The sequence below is a fragment of the Eschrichtius robustus genome, chromosome 5 (genome assembly GCF_028021215.1).
Source record: "Eschrichtius robustus isolate mEscRob2 chromosome 5, mEscRob2.pri, whole genome shotgun sequence".
In the NCBI taxonomy this organism is placed as follows: domain Eukaryota; kingdom Metazoa; phylum Chordata; class Mammalia; order Artiodactyla; family Eschrichtiidae; genus Eschrichtius; species Eschrichtius robustus.
Window position 1 is genome coordinate 89188526 of NC_090828.1, and position 21097 is coordinate 89209622.

At 34.9% G+C, this 21097-nt stretch overlaps 1 protein-coding gene across 1 annotated transcript in view; it reads left to right on the top strand.

Annotated features, from left to right (window-relative positions):
- The window catches only part of LRP1B (LDL receptor related protein 1B), a 1676205-nt gene that overhangs the window by 666273 nt on the left and 988835 nt on the right, over positions 1-21097 (top strand). The window contains exons 5-6 of the mRNA XM_068543688.1: positions 5440-5559; positions 10194-10322. Of these exons, the coding sequence (XP_068399789.1) occupies positions 5440-5559; positions 10194-10322 (249 nt within the window). The remainder of the gene's footprint in view (positions 1-5439; positions 5560-10193; positions 10323-21097) is intronic.

Here is a 21097-nt window from a genome sequence, read left to right on the forward strand (position 1 = left end):
ATTTTAGCTTTTCATGTTGTTAGCTCTTCATAGTTCTTTATGATCTGTTAGAAGAATCCATATTTACCGTTTCATCTGATATCATATACTGTTTAATTGTCTCCATATCACCTCTCTGTACATACACAAATTCTCACGCAGGATAAATTCGGTAAACCAAAAGCTAAGTTGCCCTTGTCTCTTTTGCTATTTTCAACCACCAGACTCCCACCTAATACGCAAAATCATGTGTGAGGTCTGATCTTTCATAACCATTTTTACCCATTTTCTCTTATTTCTCCTCTTTTCTCGCCGTCACTACCATGATGTTGGTAACCTTTTAGCATGCACTGTACTCTTCATACTCCAGGGGTTTCAAGATTGGAGAGAGCAGAAAGATGGAACCAGTAGTCTGTGGAGTTTCTACTTCAGACTGAGACAGGGCAAAGAAAGAGTTGGGCTTAAGGGTTACGTGGAAAACAATGCATTTAAAGCAGTGAATTAATATGCCTGTCCTAAGGTACAGACTAAATAAATTAGGTAATACCCCTACCTTCATGCTCTTTATCCGGTAAGGTATTGGTCTTTTCTATGAGAAACTGTTCCTCTTTCTGTCCGAACCCCTTACTACATTTATCTCTGTCCCCTCTGTGCCACTGAAACCGTTTTTAAAGGTCTTAATTGATCCTATTAGGAAACCCAGTGCAGTCTTTAGGCTTCATCCAAGTATATTTCTCAGTTTTTAATATTTATTGCCCTGCTTACTTCCATGGACTGTGTTTCTTCCTTAGGTTTTGTGAAGCTTTCTATGTTCCTCATCTATATATTTAGTTATTTCTCAGTTTTCTTTTTTTTTTTTTTAACATCTTTATTGGAGTATAATTGCTCTGAAATGGTGTGTTAGTTTCTGCTTTATAACAAAGTGAATCAGCCATACATATATGTATATCCCCATATCTCCTCCCTCTTGCGTCTCCCTCCCACCCCTCTAGGTGGTCACAAAGCACCCAGCTGATCTCCCTGTGCTATGCGGCTGCTTCCCCCTAGCTATCGATTTTACATTTGGTAGTGTATATATGTCCATGCCACTCTCTCACTTTGTCACAGCTTCCCCTTCCCATTCCCCGTGTCCTCAGGTCCATTCTCTACATCTGTGTCTTTATTCCTGTCCTGCCCCTAGGTTCCTCAGAACCTTTTTTTGTTTTTAGATTCCATGTGTATGTGTTAGCATACAGTATTTGTTTTTCTCTTTCTGACTTACTTCACTTTGTATGACAGACTCTAGGTCCATCCACCTCACGACAAATAACTCAGTTTCGTTTCTTTCTATGGCTGAGTAATATTCCATTGTATATATGTGCCACATCTTCTTTATCCATTCATCTGTTGATGGACACTTAGGTTGCTTCCATGTCCTGGCTATTGTAAATACTGCTGCAACGAACATTGTGGTACATGGCTCTTTTTGTCAGTTTTCTTTATTAACACCTTTTCTTCTGCTTGCCTTTCACATGTAAAAGTTCTCTAGGTTTGATTTATATCATAAATATTCTTTTTTAAGGGATGACTATTTTCTCTTTGGACTTCAATTACCAATTATGTGTTTTTGACTTCCAAATCTCCACCTCTAGTCCAGACTTTTCTTCTTAGATAGACTCAAATTCGCAACTCCCTCCTAGCCATTTTCTTGTCAACATTTTAAACTAAACCATCAAAAGCAAACTTAGTATTTCGCTCCAAACCTCCAGTCCTTCTGTGATTCTTAATTCATTTTATTGGTACTGTTAACTCAGTGTTACTATGCTTTCACCAAGTTCTTGGCCATCCGCTCATCTAAATATTCATAGTCCTAATTTCTAGCCTTTTAGATAGCTTTTCTTTCTTTACTGTCTTTTACTCATCTTTCTCCTTGTTATTAGGCACTTTCAAACAATACAAGTCAGAGTATATCACTTCTGTCCTCCTTAACTAGCAATGATTCCCATTATTGAAACAGAAAATTCTACTTAATCTAGGAATTAATCTACTTCTGTCTGGCCCCAAATAATAATTCCAGTCCCATTTCCCACCACGTCAAACACTATGTTTTAGCCACACAGGGTTATTTACCATTGTCTTTATCTCTTACATGCTGTCATTTTTTAAAAATTTATTTTCTCATATTGTCTACTTTATCTGGAATGCATGCTTATAAATTTTGTCTACTGAGCTCATCTTTTAAATTTTAGTTTAAATTTAACTTCTTTAACAACCTTTTTTCCAGATACCTACCTCTATTTCCAGTCTCTGGATGAATTCTTCTCTTTCCAGCTAATGTCACATGTATTTTTATTTAGTATACGTGTTGTTCTGCTATGAATTATAGCTGTTGTTTACATTGTTGCGCTTCTCATCTAACCCCACTCGCTTCCACACTCATGTTGTAATTCATTAATTTGTCTAAAGCAATTTTGCATCTGTGGAAGCCCAGCAGAGTCCTTAGCATTGACTAGGTGCTCAATCAGTGTTGAACTAAAAGAAGCATATAGAGTAAAGGCAATTTTGGACTGATTCCACCATAATCAAACAAGATTTGACAACTCAATTACCTAACTTAAAGATGTAAATGAACTATCTTTAGGACCTAGTTTAATTTAATGGACTAGAAATGACACCTGAGAGTGTTAATCTTCATCCTAGAATTAAGCTATTTTACTGATTTATTAGTTCATTCATCCTATAAAAATTATAAAAGCACTTCTTGTATCTGTAGCACACTACTAAGCTTAGAATGACAAGCAAATAAAAAAAAATACACCATGGTTTCAACCATCACCAGATTGTACAGTGGGAATTAGAGGCATTTTTGAGAACATCGGCTTTGTTTGTAGTCAGCCTGACCTTGATTTGAAGTTTTGAATACCATCTCCATCGTATATTTACCATATAATCTTAAATTAGTTATCAACCGTAAGTAAGTTTCCTCATCTGAAAACTATAAATTACAATAATATCTACATTTTTGACTGGTATGGGGTTTCAAAGAAATTGCACATTTTAAAAACTTTATATATATATATATATATATATATATATATATATATATATTTATGTTTATAATTTATAGCTGTAGATACTGGTGGGGGAAACCAAAATGTAAATAAGTACCATATGAAACAAAAATGTTATAATTTCTAAAGATCCATTTATTCTATATTTTTATTAATAATGTATTTTTACAGACCAAATGACTGGTCTTTGCACATTATATAAATGTTAATATTTATATCGGCATATAATTGGCATTGACCCCAATTCCAAACCTACAAATCAGCTGTGTTGATTTGTATATTGGCTTAATTTATATCAAGGAAGCAGAAATTGTTCCAGGTATCTCAAAGAGAAATAAATTTAATATAAAGTGTCAATTGTAATCAGAACAGTGGAAATTAGAAGTCGAAGAGGGCACACCTAGCTTTCAGCTTATGGAGCTGCAGTTACGTTCCAGTTAGAGGGGAAGCTATGATAACTGATGAGTTTACTAGTAGCATATTGATAGGCAAGAGAAAAAGACCAGGTTTTTGTCCTGGGGCGCTTCAGCCTTAAGAGGTTGACAAGAAAATGTGGAACTATACAAAGGAGGCTGCGAAATAGGAGGAAATCCAGAAGTCCTGAGCCCTGGAAGCAAAGTGATGAATGTACATCAGGGAAAACTAGTTAACAGTGTCAAGTGCTGCTGATAGGTCAAGTAAGATGAGGACTGAGAAAAGGCCATCACACTCATCAACATCAAGGTCATTGGAAACCTGTATCTGAGCAGTTTCTGGAGCAATGGAGATAAAAGCTTGATGGAGTGGGCTTAAGATAGAAACAGAGAGGAAGAAAGAGACAGTGAGTATGGATTATTTTGTAAATGTTGTTATAAAGAGGAACAAAGATACTGGGCAACAGTGACTCATACAGGACGTGAGATCAAGGTTTTTTGTTTTTAATGTGGGGAAAAGTAGTACAAGGGTCAGAAAACATTCTGTAAAGGGCTATAGTAGATATTTTAGGTTTGGGGGGCCAACTAGTCAACGAAGGCAACTAGTTGGGCTGTGTCTGTAGTGTAAAAACAGCCATAGGCAATATGTAAACAAATGGCCGTTGACTGTGTTCCCGTGAAACTTAATTGACAAAAAGGGATGGAGGCTTTAGTTTGATCTAATATAAATTTTTAAAGATGATTTTGAGAGGAAGTAGAGAAAAACTGAAGTGATATCCTTGAGTAGGTGAAAGGGGATGGGATTTGTGCACAGGAGTTGGGGTTGGAGCTTTCATTATGAGTTAAACCAAGTTTGAAAAGCAAGAAAAACAAGAATAGGCAGAGGTGGGTAAAATGTGAAGCATAAATCTGTGGAAAATTTCTTTCAATAGCTTCAATTTTCTCAGGGAAGTAGGAAGCAAGATCATCATATGTCGGTGACCATTATGAAGGAGATTTAAAGTTTTAAGAAGAGAAGATACATAAAATATTGATAGTTCCATGAAAGAGTTGAAAAGCAATTGGGCTAAGAAAATACTAGAGATAGTTAATTTTTTAGTAAAATACCAAATTTTCAGTTTGGAGTATTCTAGCTGTCCTTTGCCACACTGGACTTTCATATATTTTTATTAAAATTTAAAATATTTCTGAAGCACCAGCTAAACTGGTGGCAAATATCAATTTATTTTGAATCATTTAACCTTGATCTTTAAAACCCTTATTTTTCTCCCCAGGGGAAAAAAAGAAATTGTCACGACCCATTAATATCTCTATTTTCAGACACCACAGTCAGTCATACATTCTATCCGTAATTTTTCTTGTTTAGCAGATCTTATTCCTGTTAGAAATTATTTGTGAAATGAATATGCCTGTGTCACTTCATCTGTGTTTCATGCATTTATCATACTGAATCCTAATTTGCTCTAAGGTTTTGCTAACTTTGACTTCACTGATGTATTTGTTCTGAAAGGGTTTAGATATTATGAAATATATTATGTCCAGTAGTTGTCTAATATTTTGCCACCTGCTTCAAAGGTTATACATGGATTAGTAAGTCAAAACAAGCCCTCAAAAGATAGAATATCAATGGATGTGTCAGATAAGAAAGGCATAAATGGTGAAATCAACCACTGAGTTGACATTTTTCCTCTTGAAATAATTTACCAGAATTCGAAAGGATTTGTGCCTTTGAATGTATGTAATAAGGGAAAAAGTGAAAGAATGAACAGATTGATCTGAAATTTTTATTAACAATACTTCAAGCAAATGCAAGCCAACATCTTTCAGAGGGAATAGATATTGTTTTGTTCTGTCAACCAATCATAGAAACTTTCTAGGAAACCAATCAAAGCTGTATTATTATGGTTATGCACTGAGTAAATGTTAACGTTTAAAGTTAAATAGTATACGTGTGTGCACAGTTATATAGACATAATATCTTTGCTTTTCCTCTACAGAACTGTTGCCCAATTGCCAGCAGTTGAATTGTCAGTATAAATGTGCCATGGTCAGAAATAGTACAATGTGTTTCTGTGAGGATGGATTTGAAATAAAAGAAGATGGAAGAAGCTGTAAAGGTAATTATGACACGTAATTCTACTCAATTTTATTTTAACAGAGGCTTAATTAACAGAAATTTAATAAAATATCTTCAAGCACCTACCACGTGTTCCACACAATGTTTATGTTCACTTTATTTTTGGTCTCTTGAGAGTTAAAAGTTGGCTCTCCCCCAAAAACCACATATATAAACATTAGATAAGCATTTATACAAATCAATTTTCTTTCCTTTTTTGGTTGAAGTGTAGTTGATTAATAATGCTGTGCCAATCTCTGCTGTACAGCAAAGTGACTCAGTTATACACATACAGACATTGATTTATATATTCTTTTCCATTATGGTTTATCACAGGAGATTGGATATAGTTCCCTGTGCTGTACAGTAGGACCTTGTTGTTTATCCATTCTAAATGTAATAGTTTGCATCTACCAACCCCAAACTCCCAGTCCATCCCTCTCTCTCCCTTCCTCCCCCTTGGCAACCACAAGTCTGTTCTCTATGTCTGTGAGTCTTTCTGTTTTGTAGATAAGTTCACTTGTGCCATATTTTAGATTCCACATATAAGTGATATCATATGGTTACAAATCAATTTTCAATTCATATTGCAGTAATGACAGACATGGGACATGTCAACAATGAGATGTGTTTTGGTCAGTGGCTAAAACTTTGGATTTAATTATCTTAACCTCCTAAATATTTTATGTCTGTTATATAGCTGCAGTGTAGTAGACATTTATTATCTACTAAGTTAAGTTAATAATAGTCATGTAATGTTCTTTACAACTTTTGCATTGGTAATTCTGGTGATTGATATTTGACCAATGCAATAATGATGAATATAAAATATTTATTTTTTAATGTCTTAATTTTTGTTTTTGTGAACGTTCTACACCAAACGCTTACTTTCCAAAATGACTCTACTCTGCCATACTGAACAATTTTAGGTTACTTCTTCATTATGTTGAATCCAAATATATATACATATACATAATATCATATGTTTGTGTGTGTGTATATATATATATATATATATATATATATATATATATATATATGACATATCCACAGTATAAACAATACATTATTTTATATGGTATTTAGAATCTCTATATAGAAAACATTGAATATAGAATCTGTGTATAAAATTGAGGCATATCTGTGTTACCAGCACCACTAATAAGCAGAATATTTTCCAAAGAAATTGGTACTTTGCTGATTACTTTAACCCTTTGCTTTAATATTATAACATTTACCTTAAAAATAGAATCTTAAAGTTGAAAAAAATCCTCAGAGAATATTTTTTAAAATCCTCATGACAAAAGGGAGAAAAGTGAGACCCTGAAAAATTAACTGACTTAGTTAAGTCTGCACATCTTTTTAGTAAAAGACTTGAGACTAAAACACAGATCTCCAGAGCCCACTTATTCTTATCCTAGAGAGGCTCATTTGTTTATAATGTACATCGGGCTTGAATTTTCAGTTTGTTGTTTTTTCATTTTCTGCACAATACAAATATTATAAAAACATGTATTATTAAATGTTTATCAGACCCAAAGGCTGCATAATCTGACTATAGGGGGACCAAACTGGTATATTTTATTTGACTGACATTATTCTTAAACCAACATTTGAAAATCAGAAGGTTGCACACAGAAGTTCAGACTTTATGAAAAAACTCAGATTTGTCAACACTAGACCCCTTACAATCACAAAGTCTGCCAGATATAAGTAGTACCTCTGGACATGCACGCAATTTCAAGTTCAAAACAACACCTGCCATTCACACAAGGTAGGCCAATATACTTACCTGTATCCTTCTCACTATTTTGCTATACCTCATTCCTATAGCTGTCAGGATTTTCAGCTCCTTTTACATGAATCTCTTTCTACTGAATCTCTCTTTTAAATCCGTAAAAATCATCATAATCACTTTCTTCTGTTGAACATTAGTAAGGAAATACACAGCAATTTTTATGGAAGTTCACCAATAGAAGAGGAGATTTTTTTACTTTCTCTGCACTCCTGGATGGCCAGGTCTGAGCATCATTTACGCTTTCCTGAAGGAATTTCCAGGATATTCCCTGTCCTTAAAGGAAGAAAGAAGATAGCGCTACAAGTGATGACATGCCTGTTTCTTTGCAGCCAGTTTTGTGGAGTTACATCAATGTCAGAACAGTGCATTCTGACTAAGGAGAAAGAACAAAAGAAATCATTATTCATACTGCTTTCCTGTATAGCATAATCACATATCAGAAAAACTAAAATAGGAACCAATAATAGTAAAGTTGAAAAAATCGGTGAAAATATTATAGATAAGAATCATCATTTCTGCCACTAGGGGCTGGACTTTATCAAATTCAAGATTTAATTTCACATTATCACTGTGGACTTCACTCCAAATACTATTCTTCCTATCCCCAAAGCTACTTACTTCAAACAAGCTGTCTATAAATGCAGGCTATTACACGAAGCTAAAAAAAAATCTGAGAGAAATGCAAATAAATGTCATACAAATGCATAGTTTCCCAATTTACATGGTTCCTTGGCTGCTCAGCCATCTTTTGCTTTTCCTTAGTCAACTCCTTTCTTAGCTTGGGGGGTCAGAGGATGGGGTTGAGAGTTCCCACCCTCTAAGTCACCTGTTTGATCTTTTTGGAGACCAGTCCCATTCTGAGAATATCTAGTAGCCCCACCCTGAGTCACCTCATTAGCATAGACTTAGTGTATTTCACAGGGCTCGTTAGAAATAACAAAAGATACTCCTATAGCTCAGAAAATTACAAGGTAACTGAACTCTGTGTCAGAAACAGAGGACAAAGACCAAATATATATTCTTATTATACCCAAGCAGTTTAATCCGCTTAACATTCTTCAAAGGAGGCTCATGGACTCCTCTTTCTTGCCTGCCTTTTTCATATTGGTATCCTAAAGTAGTTTTCTATAGCTAAGCTTTCCCGACTTTCCCTTTCTCTCTGTGGTATCTAACCCTCTCCTATTTTTTTAATCTATTATCCATATGCTATTGACTCTCAAATACTCCAAGACCGATCTCAACTTATATTATTGGTTCCATATTTCCAACTACTTATTAAATGTTTACTCAGGGATGCTCTACAGATACCTCAAAATTTAACAAATCCAAATCAAACTCATTTTTTCCTCCCATGATACCTCCACTGTAATCTACACTTCTTATAATATTAGACCACCATTCTCTTCTATCATATCCAGTCAAACTTCACATGTTATCTATTCTATTTCTTAAACATTTGAGTCCATTCCCTCTTCTCCATTCCCACTGCTACTGTCATTGTTCAAAATATTATGACTTCAAAATACAATTTCTTGTGTGAAATTAGCACAGAGCTAATTTTCCAGGATCTCTTCTCTATATTCACCAATCCGTTTGTCATGACTTTGTTTAGTTTTAAAATACAAAGTTGATCATAAAGCTCATCTAATTAATGCTTTCCCAGTGCCTATGTATAATGTACAGCACTTTAGTTTAGCATACAAATAACTTCATTATCCCATCCCAAAGCGATTTTCCCAATATCATCTCTTACCATTTCCTCTTATACACCCTTACTCCACCTGACTCCTTATACTTCTTTGAAATCCCTACTGTGCCATCCCAATGGCTTTTCACATGCTGTTTTGTTTAACTAGAACACCTCTTTCCATCTGATCCCTTTTTATTTAGTCTGAGGAAATCTAAATCATCCTTTAAACTCACTCAATATGCAGCCTTCACATTTTCCCTCCAATTCCAAGCAGGTTCATTTACTTCTCTGTGTTTCTATTATAACTAGAGTATGACTCTATTATAAGGAAATGCATAGAAATGAAATTCTATATCACTTGGCTTGTTTCACCTAGAGGTTGAAATCATGTTTTATAAATTTTGGTTTCTTCAGGGATTAGTATAGTGCTTGGTACACAGGACAGACTGAATACAAATTTGTCTAAATTATTAGCTGGCAGAGTTTTTTTTTTTAATTTGCCCGGTTGGTTAAGAATCATTAAGTGCCTGCTGCTTACAGAGATTTGAACAAGATGCTGGAGGAAAAAAGTATTGCGAGTGGAAGTAGGGAAGAAATAGGAGGAGGGCCATAGATATTAAAATAAAAATTAATTAAGATAAAATTTCTGTTTGCAACGAGTACTTAATAGTTTCCTCCTTTTGATTTAGTGAGGGTGGTTTACATTGCTTAGCTCAGAACTTTTATTTAATCTGTTCATTGAAAATCGTGTTGCCAGACTAATTCTTTGTCAAAATCCTGAAAAAGCCAGTGTCATAAACACTAGAACTCTTCAGCAAATATTCATTGGAGTGCATTTTATACCTTTGCGCACATATCCAAGGACTTTTAGCCTACGCATCAAAAATGCAAATAAATTATCTTTTAAAGTAAAAGATTTGGTGTTAAGCTCGATCTTGTATCTCCGTAACTTAAAACGACACTGAATTTTATGTTCAGTTAGTGTGGTTTTGAAAAGATGTATTGGAGTTGGCTCTTTCTCGCTTTTTTTTTTTTTTTTTTTTTTTTAATAGCCTATTTCCAAAGTTTGGAAAAAATGTTTTCTTCAGGGAGAAAAAAAATGCCCAACAATAAATCTGCTTAGAAATGATGTTAATTTGCCTTTTAGATCAAGATGAATGTGCTGTTTATGGTACATGCAGCCAGACCTGCATAAATACGTATGGATCCTATGCTTGTAGTTGCGTGGAGGGCTACATAATGCAGCCAGACAACAGATCCTGCAAAGCCAAAAATGGTAAGTTATCTAATTTTTGGTCCTTCCAGAATTTATTTCCTATTTGCAGTTCTTTTCATTAGAAATGTATATAGTAGAGCAATATGGACTTTGAAGAAATAGATTTTTTCTTCATTTTAAGGAAATGGTCCGTACTTAGAAAGCCAGAGAAGTTCTTTTAGTTGTCACTGATCACTACAAAACTCCTTCCATTACAGGAAGTTTCTAATGAACAAAAACCTGTTCAAAAGAAATGGATTAATTGATTTGAATTACCCGTCTCTCTCCTGGACTGTATAATAGCTTCCTCACTGGTTTCTGTGAGCCTCTGCTTTCCCTCTAAAATTCATATTTCACATAATAGTTCAAGTTATCTGCTAGAATATAAACCAGACCATGTCGTTATTTTGCTTAAAATCTCCCAATAGTTTTCCCTCATGTTGAGAATAAAAACCCAAACTTCTCACAGGGCCTCTGAGGGCTAATGGACTAGTACCATTTACCTTTCCATCTCATCTCCTACTACTTCTCCTTTTATCACACCCCAGCCATACTGGTTTCCTTGTCCTTCAGCCACTTTGCTCTTGAGGTCTTTTCACTTGCGTTTGATCTGCCTGCAATGCTTTTCCCTGTGATAGTCACATTCTTATCATTCAAGTCTTGGCTAGAATGTCAACATTCAGAATGACCTTCCCTGACCATTCTATTTAAGGGTGTGTACTCTGTCCATCACAGTTTTATTTCCCAACTATACTTATTATTCATACCTATTCTATCACTACATGATTTTTTAGTTTTCTTTATAGCACTACCATTTGAAATGAACATATTTATGTATTTGTTTACCATCAGATTTACCCAGAATAATATAAGCAAATTATAATTTGTAAATTATAATTTGTAAATTATAAATAATTTACCCAGAATAATATAAGAATTAATAATAAATTATTTCATAATAATATTATGAAAGTACAGAACTTGTCAGTTTTGTTTGCTGTTATATGCTCAGTTCTGACCATTGCCTGGAACATATAGGTACTCAGTGAATATTTGTGGAAGGGAGAGGGAGATTGAGGGAAGGAAGGAGGGAGGGAGGGAGGAATGAAGGAAGGAAGGAAAAAGAAGGAATTTATTTTTCTTTCTAATTAAGATTACTACAATGAGTGTTCCACTCTCAAGTATTTGAATTTCATGTTTCAAAACTGCCTTCCCTTTACCTCTTATCTGCAAATAAAGCCTACTGTTTCTGCATAGTGTTCAGTCTTAGGACACCCTCAGTAAATATTGTTCATTTGCTAATGAAATAGCCTTGAGGTGCTGGTAATGATAGGATAACACTAATTTTTTGTTGTTTTTGTGTGTGTGTGTCAACTGAATTAGTTTGGGAATAATATAGGAAGATATTATACATGGTATTCCATCTGGCATCTTCTCACTTCCTCCAAATCTGGTTTCATTTCCTGCATTTTCAAATTATGAAGTTTTGATAAATTAATGAATGTCCCCTACTCCCTTTTATTAGCAATTGGAAAATTAGGCATGGGAGGGGATTCTCTTTCCTGAAACCAAATTGAGCAAAGCATTGGATTTGCTCTGCAAGCTGCTGCTGTTTCCCTTTACATCGTAACCTCATGTTATAATTTCAACTATTTCTCTGAGATGGTATGTTTAATTATTTACAAAACATATTTGTATAGAAAATTACCAAGAAAGGAGCTCTTTTACTTCTTTGTTTATTGTTTTCAATTGCTGACTTGGTTTATGAAGCCCTATTTATTTTTCAGGGGCAATCCTCTAGAAAAATTAGGTCAAGTTATGTGTTCCTCTTTTTTTCCACCGCTGAGAGTTCTGATTTAATATATCAACGGGCTAAAGAAGTGGAAGGCTTTTTCTTTGCAATTTCTTCTATTGATCCCACAATATTGCTGTGAATACACAGGGAGGGTGTAATGTAATAAACCCTATACAAAGAAGCACTTCCCCTCTTTCTACACAGAAGGGTCTCTGACAGAAAGAGAATGTAGTCAAAGAGGGATGGTACATGATATAGTGCTGCATCTTTGAATGTAGTCAAAGAGGGATGGTACATGATTTGATGACTCTAGCATTGATCATGGAATACATACGTAAATGCCTTCACCTCTAGTGGTTGGCTTGATGACAATATTGGCGTACATAGTTAGAACAATACACAGTTTTCATGGGAACGTTCCTGTGGTTTGTAGTTTTAGGAAAATGAGTAATATAGTAAATGAGTACAAGTCTATAACATATACTGACTAGTTCTAAAGGTCACATAGATATTTGAACAATGCATCTGTATAATTCAAAAGAAAAACGATCAGTTTTGCTTTAGTTTTCTCATATTTGTAACAAATGTACAGGAGGATTTTTTTGCTTCCATTAGATTAAATGTATTAAAATTCCATTTAATACATCAGCTTTAAATTTTTCTGTGGCAATTTTATTTACTATGGTATTGCTGTGACTGAAGGGTGCTAGGAAGAAGTTATAAAGTAAACCCCATTTGTCTTCGGGCTTTGACTTTCCTCTTTTCCATTACCTGGCTGCTTAGATTAGCACCTCTGTTTTTCTTCCTTTAAAATTTTACCCTACTGGATTCTGGAACCTGACTTTCCCTCCAAGTAAAGCCAGAGTTCAAGGGATTCCAGAAGCTGGGATTGTGTGAAATTAGGGAAAGGTTAGAATGGGCTGACCCCAAACAGTAGATGTTTGTAAAATATCCCTAGACTTTAGACAGAAAATGCAACATAAATATATCAGACCCAGAGGATACAGTGGACAGCTAGAACAGCACACAAGAGGAAAGTTCTGCAAAGGCCTTACTAGATAATAGATGGGAAAATAAAAGTTCCTAGGAAAGGTAGCCTTTTATGTGAAGGCAGAGGGTGGCAGAGTCAGTTGGCTGGGAAGCTGCTTATAAGGTGATGAACTAGTTCAGCACAAAATAATATCATGGTCACTCCCCAACTAGTCACCCCAAAGCTTGCCTGTGGGATCTTATTTTCAATGTGACAATTGATAGTAAATAGGAAAATGAATTTAAGTTAATTGATTATCCCTCTTTTGTAGTATAATGACCAAATCGAAGTAAAATTCATAAGCCCTAAGAGCACCTTTAGGAAATACCTCTAGTAGGGGGAGGGGATTTTAGGCCCTGTGGCAGTTGGGAGAAGAGATTAATGTTAGGCAGGAGGCCTTTTCATTCTTGATAATTCATGTAGTACAGACAAATTCTTTTCTTTTCTACACTTAGTACGATTCCCCTGACTACTGAAATATAGAATCAAGTGTTTCAAAGTTGGGAAAATTTCAAAGGTAATCTAGTCCTATCCATGTGACATCAAAATAGGTGATTTCCAAATGGAAGGAAATCTACAGAGCTCTCAGTATATGTAAAAAAAAAAAACAAATAACTTTATGCATACTTGATATTACTGTGTAGTAGGAAGCATGCTAGAATGTGAATGTCATGATGGATTGTTCATAACTTTGGAATGGGACACATGTTAAAAACTAGTCATTTTTGAATTAAATGTTAGGACATGTCATTTGAAAAAAGATGTTTTAAAGTAACTGTCAAGCATCGATAGGTATCCAGTAAAGCATCCTGTATATTTTTACATTTTTCGAAATTAGAGTTCTAATAATGGCATCAAATCTGAAAATGAAAAGTTTTTTCGTTTGTTTTTTAATTTAGCTTACTTTCTTTTAACTGATTTAGACTGATTTTGTTATAGAAGTATGTGTTAAATGTGGGCACCCAGGGTTGACTGTGGGCTCATGCTGAACCTGTGAGAGTGAAAATAATAGCTAAGTGTGTTTAATTTATGAACTGTTGGCAACTTTGAATGAACTGATAAATTCAGGCTCCTTGGACTATACTTTTCAGTGTCCTAGCCACTTGCTGAAGGTAGGCATTTACCCCAACATTCAGTTCTATGGAACCTATAGGCCTCTATTGATTGCATCAAAACAGTAGCAAAATAAAGAGCACTAGATAATTCTATGCTCATCATTGTTGAGTCACCACATTAAATGGTACCATGTGAGAGAGAGTACACCTTTTTGCCATAGAGCAACCAGAGTAGTGAGAGAAGAGAGTCCATTAAATAACTTTGAGATTCTATTACAGCTTATGCTTTGCTGTTCACTGATTTGGGCGAGGGTAAGGGGAGACTTTTTAGGCGGTGGGACTCTTAGTTGTAAGAAATACAAATTGTAATCCCTGTGTAATCCATAGAAGCACACCTCCAAACGGTGTTAGAGAGTGTTTTCATAATACTCACTTTCTTTGCCACAATTTAAAGCCTCCTACTTCTAATCTCTATTATCATCTACTAATAAATAGTTTAAAATTTCCTTTTGGAAGGTTGGAGGAATCATCCATGGTTTTCTGTCAAGGCTGGCTCTGCTCATGGGGAGAATAGAATAGGCTGGTACTTGTATAAAAAGGGACAAGCCTGGGAATTAAAAAAAAAAAAAAAAACAAAAAAAAAAAGAAAAAGGGAGAGGAAAGGGAAGAGCCCCTGCTCAGAGTATCATACTCATCAGCCACTTGTGATGCTTGGAATTCAGTTATTAAAGTATAATTGCCTTTTTTTTTTTCTTGTTAAAAGAAACACTCCATATTAAAATTTAAGTGTTCATAGGAAGAGTAACATATTAAGTCTTAGTGACCTTGATTACTTAAGAAACTATGGATCAGATCTGTTTCAGTCTACCATCTGGCTAAGAATGGCTTCCCACAGAATGATATGTGATCATGTCTTGACAACGTGAAGATTCACTATTTAGAGTTTTTACTATTTTTAGATAGTCCAAAGGTCTAGTTCCTGCACAGTTTGTCATTTCGTTGAGGCATAACTGTGAATGACACTTGATGACATGATGGTGTATGAGGAGCTCTGAGCTAGGAGCAAGCCTAGTAGACAAGCACCAGCATAGAAATCCAGATTTGTCGTTTTTTACTCAGTCACATATGCATGGAGGAAATGATGTACACTATGGTAAGTGGTAAGTGACAGAGAAGTAGCTCAGTGCCTGGAACAGAGTATGTGCTGGGTAAATGCTTGTTGGATGCTTTAAGCAATTTCCTAAACATTCAGGAAGCAGAATAAGGGTATTGGGATATTGAGGGTCAAAAAAAGGAAAGTCAAAAGGCTGGAAGGGATTCAAAGGGTAATGGTTGTTTTTTGGGTTTTTTTGTTTGTTTTGTTTTTGCCAGTTTCATCATGTTATTTAGGGTTCAAGCTGCCTTTGCTGTAGTAGAGGCATCAAAATTGGCTGGGGAGCTCTGCATAATCTCCATAAATGTGCCCCCTCAACCAGTCCCTCCTCAGACAAACATGCAGTCCGAGTACGTATTTGCTGTGCAAATATAGCTGGAGAATAAGCGACACCACCTGCATTCAGGCAGTATATCCTAAGCCTCTATTCTGTACAAATACTAGAGCTTCACAACTCCCTTTGATAACGTGGCCTGGCCATTGAAAGTATTTTTCTATTTTTTAGAGTACTCCTACCCTATATCTTCCCTGGCCCTTTACTCAGTTGGAATTCACATTCCATGACAGGGCAAGGCAAGGATTTCTGATGGAATTTCCATTACCCAAATTAAGCGTCACACTTTCTTTTTCTACCCACACGACTGTTAATGAGTTTGCCAGTATTGAGGTATAAAACTCCTCATGAATATTCTATGTCTGCTTTTGCTGGCTTTTTAAATTTTTTTTTTTAAGTTTTTGATTTTTTGTTTCCTGGAGGACATCAGTTTCACAGTCTAACACCTTTCTTGATATCTTAAATCTTGTTTCCAGCAACAAATTTGCAAGATTGATAACAGTCTTACCTGTCATGTGTTTTATGTGTCATGACACCTTTGATTTACCCATAGTCTAAAAAAATATTAGACACAGAAAAAATGCATGTCTTCCATTTTCTTTACCACTTAACATCTTAGCTGCAATCTAGCTGCTGATATCTTTGTTTGGATATTAAGAATTACATGGCGACATTTATGGGCTCTAGATTTGACAATCAGTAAACTTTGTTTTCACAAATGACACAATATATAAGTACAAATTTCTATTATTGTATTTTTTTTATAGAATAGCTATTGATTGAACTAATATTTAAATCCTCAATATAAAATATGTAATAGATCATGTCATGTTCTACAATTAACTCCCTTTCCTTGTCTTAAAATTGGACAAATATAATGAAAAACAAAAAGAAATGAGGCACATTTAAATTCATAGAAATTACAAGTGGTTTAATTTTAAGATTACACATGGATATATAATTTTTCTATTGTTTTGTTTGAGAAAAGTGTAAGTATAGCGCTATCGAAATCCTCAGAAAACCTAAGCTTAAAACCTGACAGAAAAAAAAAATTTTTTTTTCTAATAAGGGAGAAATTTTTTTTTCAGAGAGTTTTCAAGGCATCCCCTGTATCAGTTGCAGTCAACAATGTAATAACAGCAGTTAGAGAATGTCTCTTGAGCACTCTTCCCCCAGAGTTCATATTTGCCCTTGACTTTGATGACAAATATTCTGCATATTCTGCCTATTCAAGCTGCTTAACGTCATTTTAGTCCTGAGAAGAGAAAATCCGTTGTATTGAATGCATTTTTAAATGTGTGTGAGCATTTCTTCTTCACACTAGGATTCACACAGCCTCCATCTTTGCTTTCCATGAAAGATAATACTTGCCAAGTTATTAGACAAATTATATCTTAACAGACTTTAGAAGTTTAGAACAACATACCATCAAATTACAAGGGATATATATCTAGTAAAGTAGCTAAACGTTTGGTATATAATCACCATTGAGTATTTAGAACTAGTCTGTTTTTTTAATAGCAAAGTAGAAGAGTGTGATCTTAAATATAGGTTATCTATTTACATCCGTTGGCAGCCCTGTCAGAAAACAGTGAAATAGATTAAATGACCTTTCCCTTTTCCACCTCTAGATAATGAATTTTTAGATGTCTACCTCCTTCCTCCTTATTCTAAGATGATGGTCTTGTTTCATATTCCCCTGAGAAAATAGACGCAGTCAAAAGAGAACTTTCTCATCCTGAACTACATCTACCAATCTATCTGAATCTAGAACTAATCACTTCATCCTTCTCTTATTTGAATTGAAGAACAAACTGACTTTGTTCCTATCTAAGGCCAATCCCGGCCTTTGTGCATCAGTATCACCTTCTCTCACCTGTACAAGAGTTAGACTCAGACAGTTGTCTTCTTTATTCCTTGAATCATCAAGATATTCTTTTCTCCTGGATCATTTCCATCAGTATACAAGGATGTAGTAAAGAGGCTGCAAAACAACCTCCTTTAAAACTATATTTCTCTCCAGCTACCACTCCATTTTTCTTTTCCCATTATAGAAAAACTCAGTGTGTTGTCTCTATTTTCTCCTCCTCCTTCAGTGGGTCTTACCTTCTTATCACTTACTTAAACTTCTGTTATCAAGGTTACCAGTGACCTCTGGTTGCTTAATTACTCAATTATCAGTCCTTAGCACACAACTTATCCTGTCTCCTCCTTGAATACTTTCCCTTTTAAAGAGTGTATTCTTGGAGTTCTCCTCTTACCTTACTGGGCAGTCTTTTCCCCCTCAGTTTATTTTGCTGCATAATCCTCATTTTGTCAGTATTTTCAGCATGACTCAGTGTTCAGTCCATTGGACATCTTCTCTTCTTTAATTGATTTCCTAAGTGCTCTCACCCTGTATCATGACTTTAAAAACACATCCTCTTCCATGGTTTTATTAAACATCTGGAGACTGAGATTTGCCAGTTTTTATCACCAGCCCTGAGCGCTTTGTTGAACACCAGATTCACTTGAATATTGAGATCCAACTTACCATCTCCATTTGGAAATTTAATGGAAATATCAAATTCTATGTGTCCCAAGCTCTTGATTCTCTCCCCTAATAATGCTTTCTCCAGTGATGGCCATCTTGGTTACTGTGACCCCATTCACCCAATTGTCCAAGCCAAAATACTGGAGTCTCCCTTGAATCCATTCTTTTTCTCAAACCCTTTATTTCAAACTTTTAAATATGTTCTGAATTGGACTAGTTTCTCTAAAGAACAGCCTGCATCCACGTTACTACCAATGCTTTACCTTTCATGAAGCTAGTCATGCTCAATAAATCTTTGTTAAATGTATAAATAAATATGCAAACACTGAGACAGTATTTTCTTTTTAGGAGACAAAAGTGGCTTTTTAAAGGGCCCATGCTTTCAAACTGGAAATATTTTTAAAGCAATTTTGTTAATGTTGTTTTTTATTGTGGTAAAAGTCACATAATCTAAAACATAGTATTTTAACCATATTTAACTGTACATTTCAGTGGCACTAAGTACATTCACATTGTTGTGCAACTCTCACCATCATCCATCCCCCCAGTTTTTCACCTTCCTAAACTGAAACTCTGTCCCCATTAAACACTAACTCCCCATTCCCCCTCCGCACCCCTGCACCCCCCCGCCCGTGGCATCTATGGGTGTACTTTCTGACTCTGTGAATTTGACTATTCTAGGTACCTAGTATAAGTGTAAAGCAATTTTTAAATGAGCCAATATCTATTACTTATTAAACTCAGTCATTACCAATTTATAAATCAAAGGGACATGTCTGAATTGGGAAAAATGTGCTTCTATAGCTAAAGAAGTTTCTGTTTGCCACAATTAGAAAGGTGATTAGGAGATTCAAAAGTAGCCATAGGCCACCTCTCAGTAACTAATGTGAATTGACCATCCCTGGATTATCTGCTAATTTTAATATTAATTCAGTAATCTAAAATTTGAATGAATCATACTCTGAGATTTTGAGATTTACCAAAATAACCCTTCAATTTAATTAAATTTATACTTTAATTAATTAAATTTGGTATAATTAAATTTATTTCATTTTCCTGATTAAAAATCACAATGCATTATTTTTGTCATTTTACTTATTGAAATACACTATCATTCTTTATTTCTTTGAAATACACTATCATTCTTAAACTTAAAAAATCAGTAAAATATCTTTAAAAACATTGGCGAATCCATATTCAAACAGCCCTTCATGTGTCATTCATTTATTGACCACTTACCATGTGCCAAGTAAGACCTTCCAGTTAGTAGGGGAAATATAATACTTCCTTGATCTGGTGGATCGACTCTTTAAGAAACAGGGAAGTTGTGAGAGCTGTTGATTTGCAAAATGAGAACCTCTCTTAGTGTGTGTGTGTGGCACGATGTTATTGGCTTTAACTGTTTTTCAGAAAATGATCCTTATTCCTGCAAAACAACGTATTTCATTGCTTCTCAATCATCACGTTTCACATTGAAATATCCTCTAAATGAAGGTAGCGGTATTTCACTAATAACATCCAAATAACAAAAAGGTTACATTGTTTTAAAGTCTGTAATTCAGGTTGATCGGTAGTTTACCTGAGTGAGTTTTTACAATGCCCAAGACAAGATTACAAAAGACAACACTGACCTAATATGCCAGCACTAAACCCATCATCTTCTCGTAAAACCGACTCTGCTTTTTTTCCTGTTCCTCCCTATCACCCAAATCTCACATTTCCACAGAATCCTTGACCCCATGTCCCTTATTATCTACGTAAAACAGTCACTACAGTTTAAAACTTCGACTTTATTACATCACCCCATCTCTATGTAGGAACACAATACCACCCATTTTAGGTTCTTCTACCTATTTTCTGAGAAATTAAAATAGCATTTCCCTGTTCAGTAATCCAGATATTCAATACCTGTGTCTACAAGTTTTGTTTTTGTTTTTTTTTTTTTTACTAATAACCTTGGGTTACCTTCTTTATAATTAAAAAGATAAATACCTTTCTCGATTTATATGTGTGAAATTTAATGTGTTCCTGAACCTCTGTGGATTCTCTGGGGCTTACCTTTCTCCACTGGCCCCTGCTTCCAATAGAAATGTCAGCACACATGGTCATTCTTTCTTTCTGTATTGCACCAATATAAAGGAGAACAGAAATACCTTTTCCTTTTTACCTAACTCCTTTCCAACCTCACTCCAGAATACTACCACCAAGGCAGTGTATAAACAAGGCTTTTACATACTACCTTCCCATCTGATTTGAATTATATTACACCACTTTAAAAGTAAAAGCAAAAACAATTTTAGAAATTAAATGGAAAATATATCTATCCTACTATATTCTACTCACGCATATCCTATTCTGTGTATCATTTCCCAGTTGATCTTCAAGATATTTTTGCTCGTTATACTCTTTCTAAAATTTATATTGACTTTCCATTGCACCCCAAATTAAAAATAAGTTTATCATCTTGACATTGAATGACCTGTGCAATGTTTTCTCAACCTACTTTCTCAGCTACTGCAAGCTCTATGTGAGTTTGAATCTAGTTCTTTTTACTTAGTAGCTTTGTGATCTTAAGCAAGTTACTTAAACTCTAAATAACTTCGTTTTCTTACCTATAAAATGTGGATAATATTAGCACCTGATTCTTAGAGATGTTGTGAGTATACAATAAACTGATAAAGATGAAGCTAGCTCCTAAAATATGTTCAAAAAGTTTGCTATTGTCATTATCATGATGAAGTACTTTCACCACTAATGCATGCTGTACCCTCAGAAACTGAAGAACTGAGGTTAGTATCTTCCCAACACATCTTAGTCTTTCCCACATCTGTGCTTTTGTCAAAGCTGTTTGCTTCACCTGACTTCCTTTTTTGCTTCTTCAACTTTTTTTTTTTTT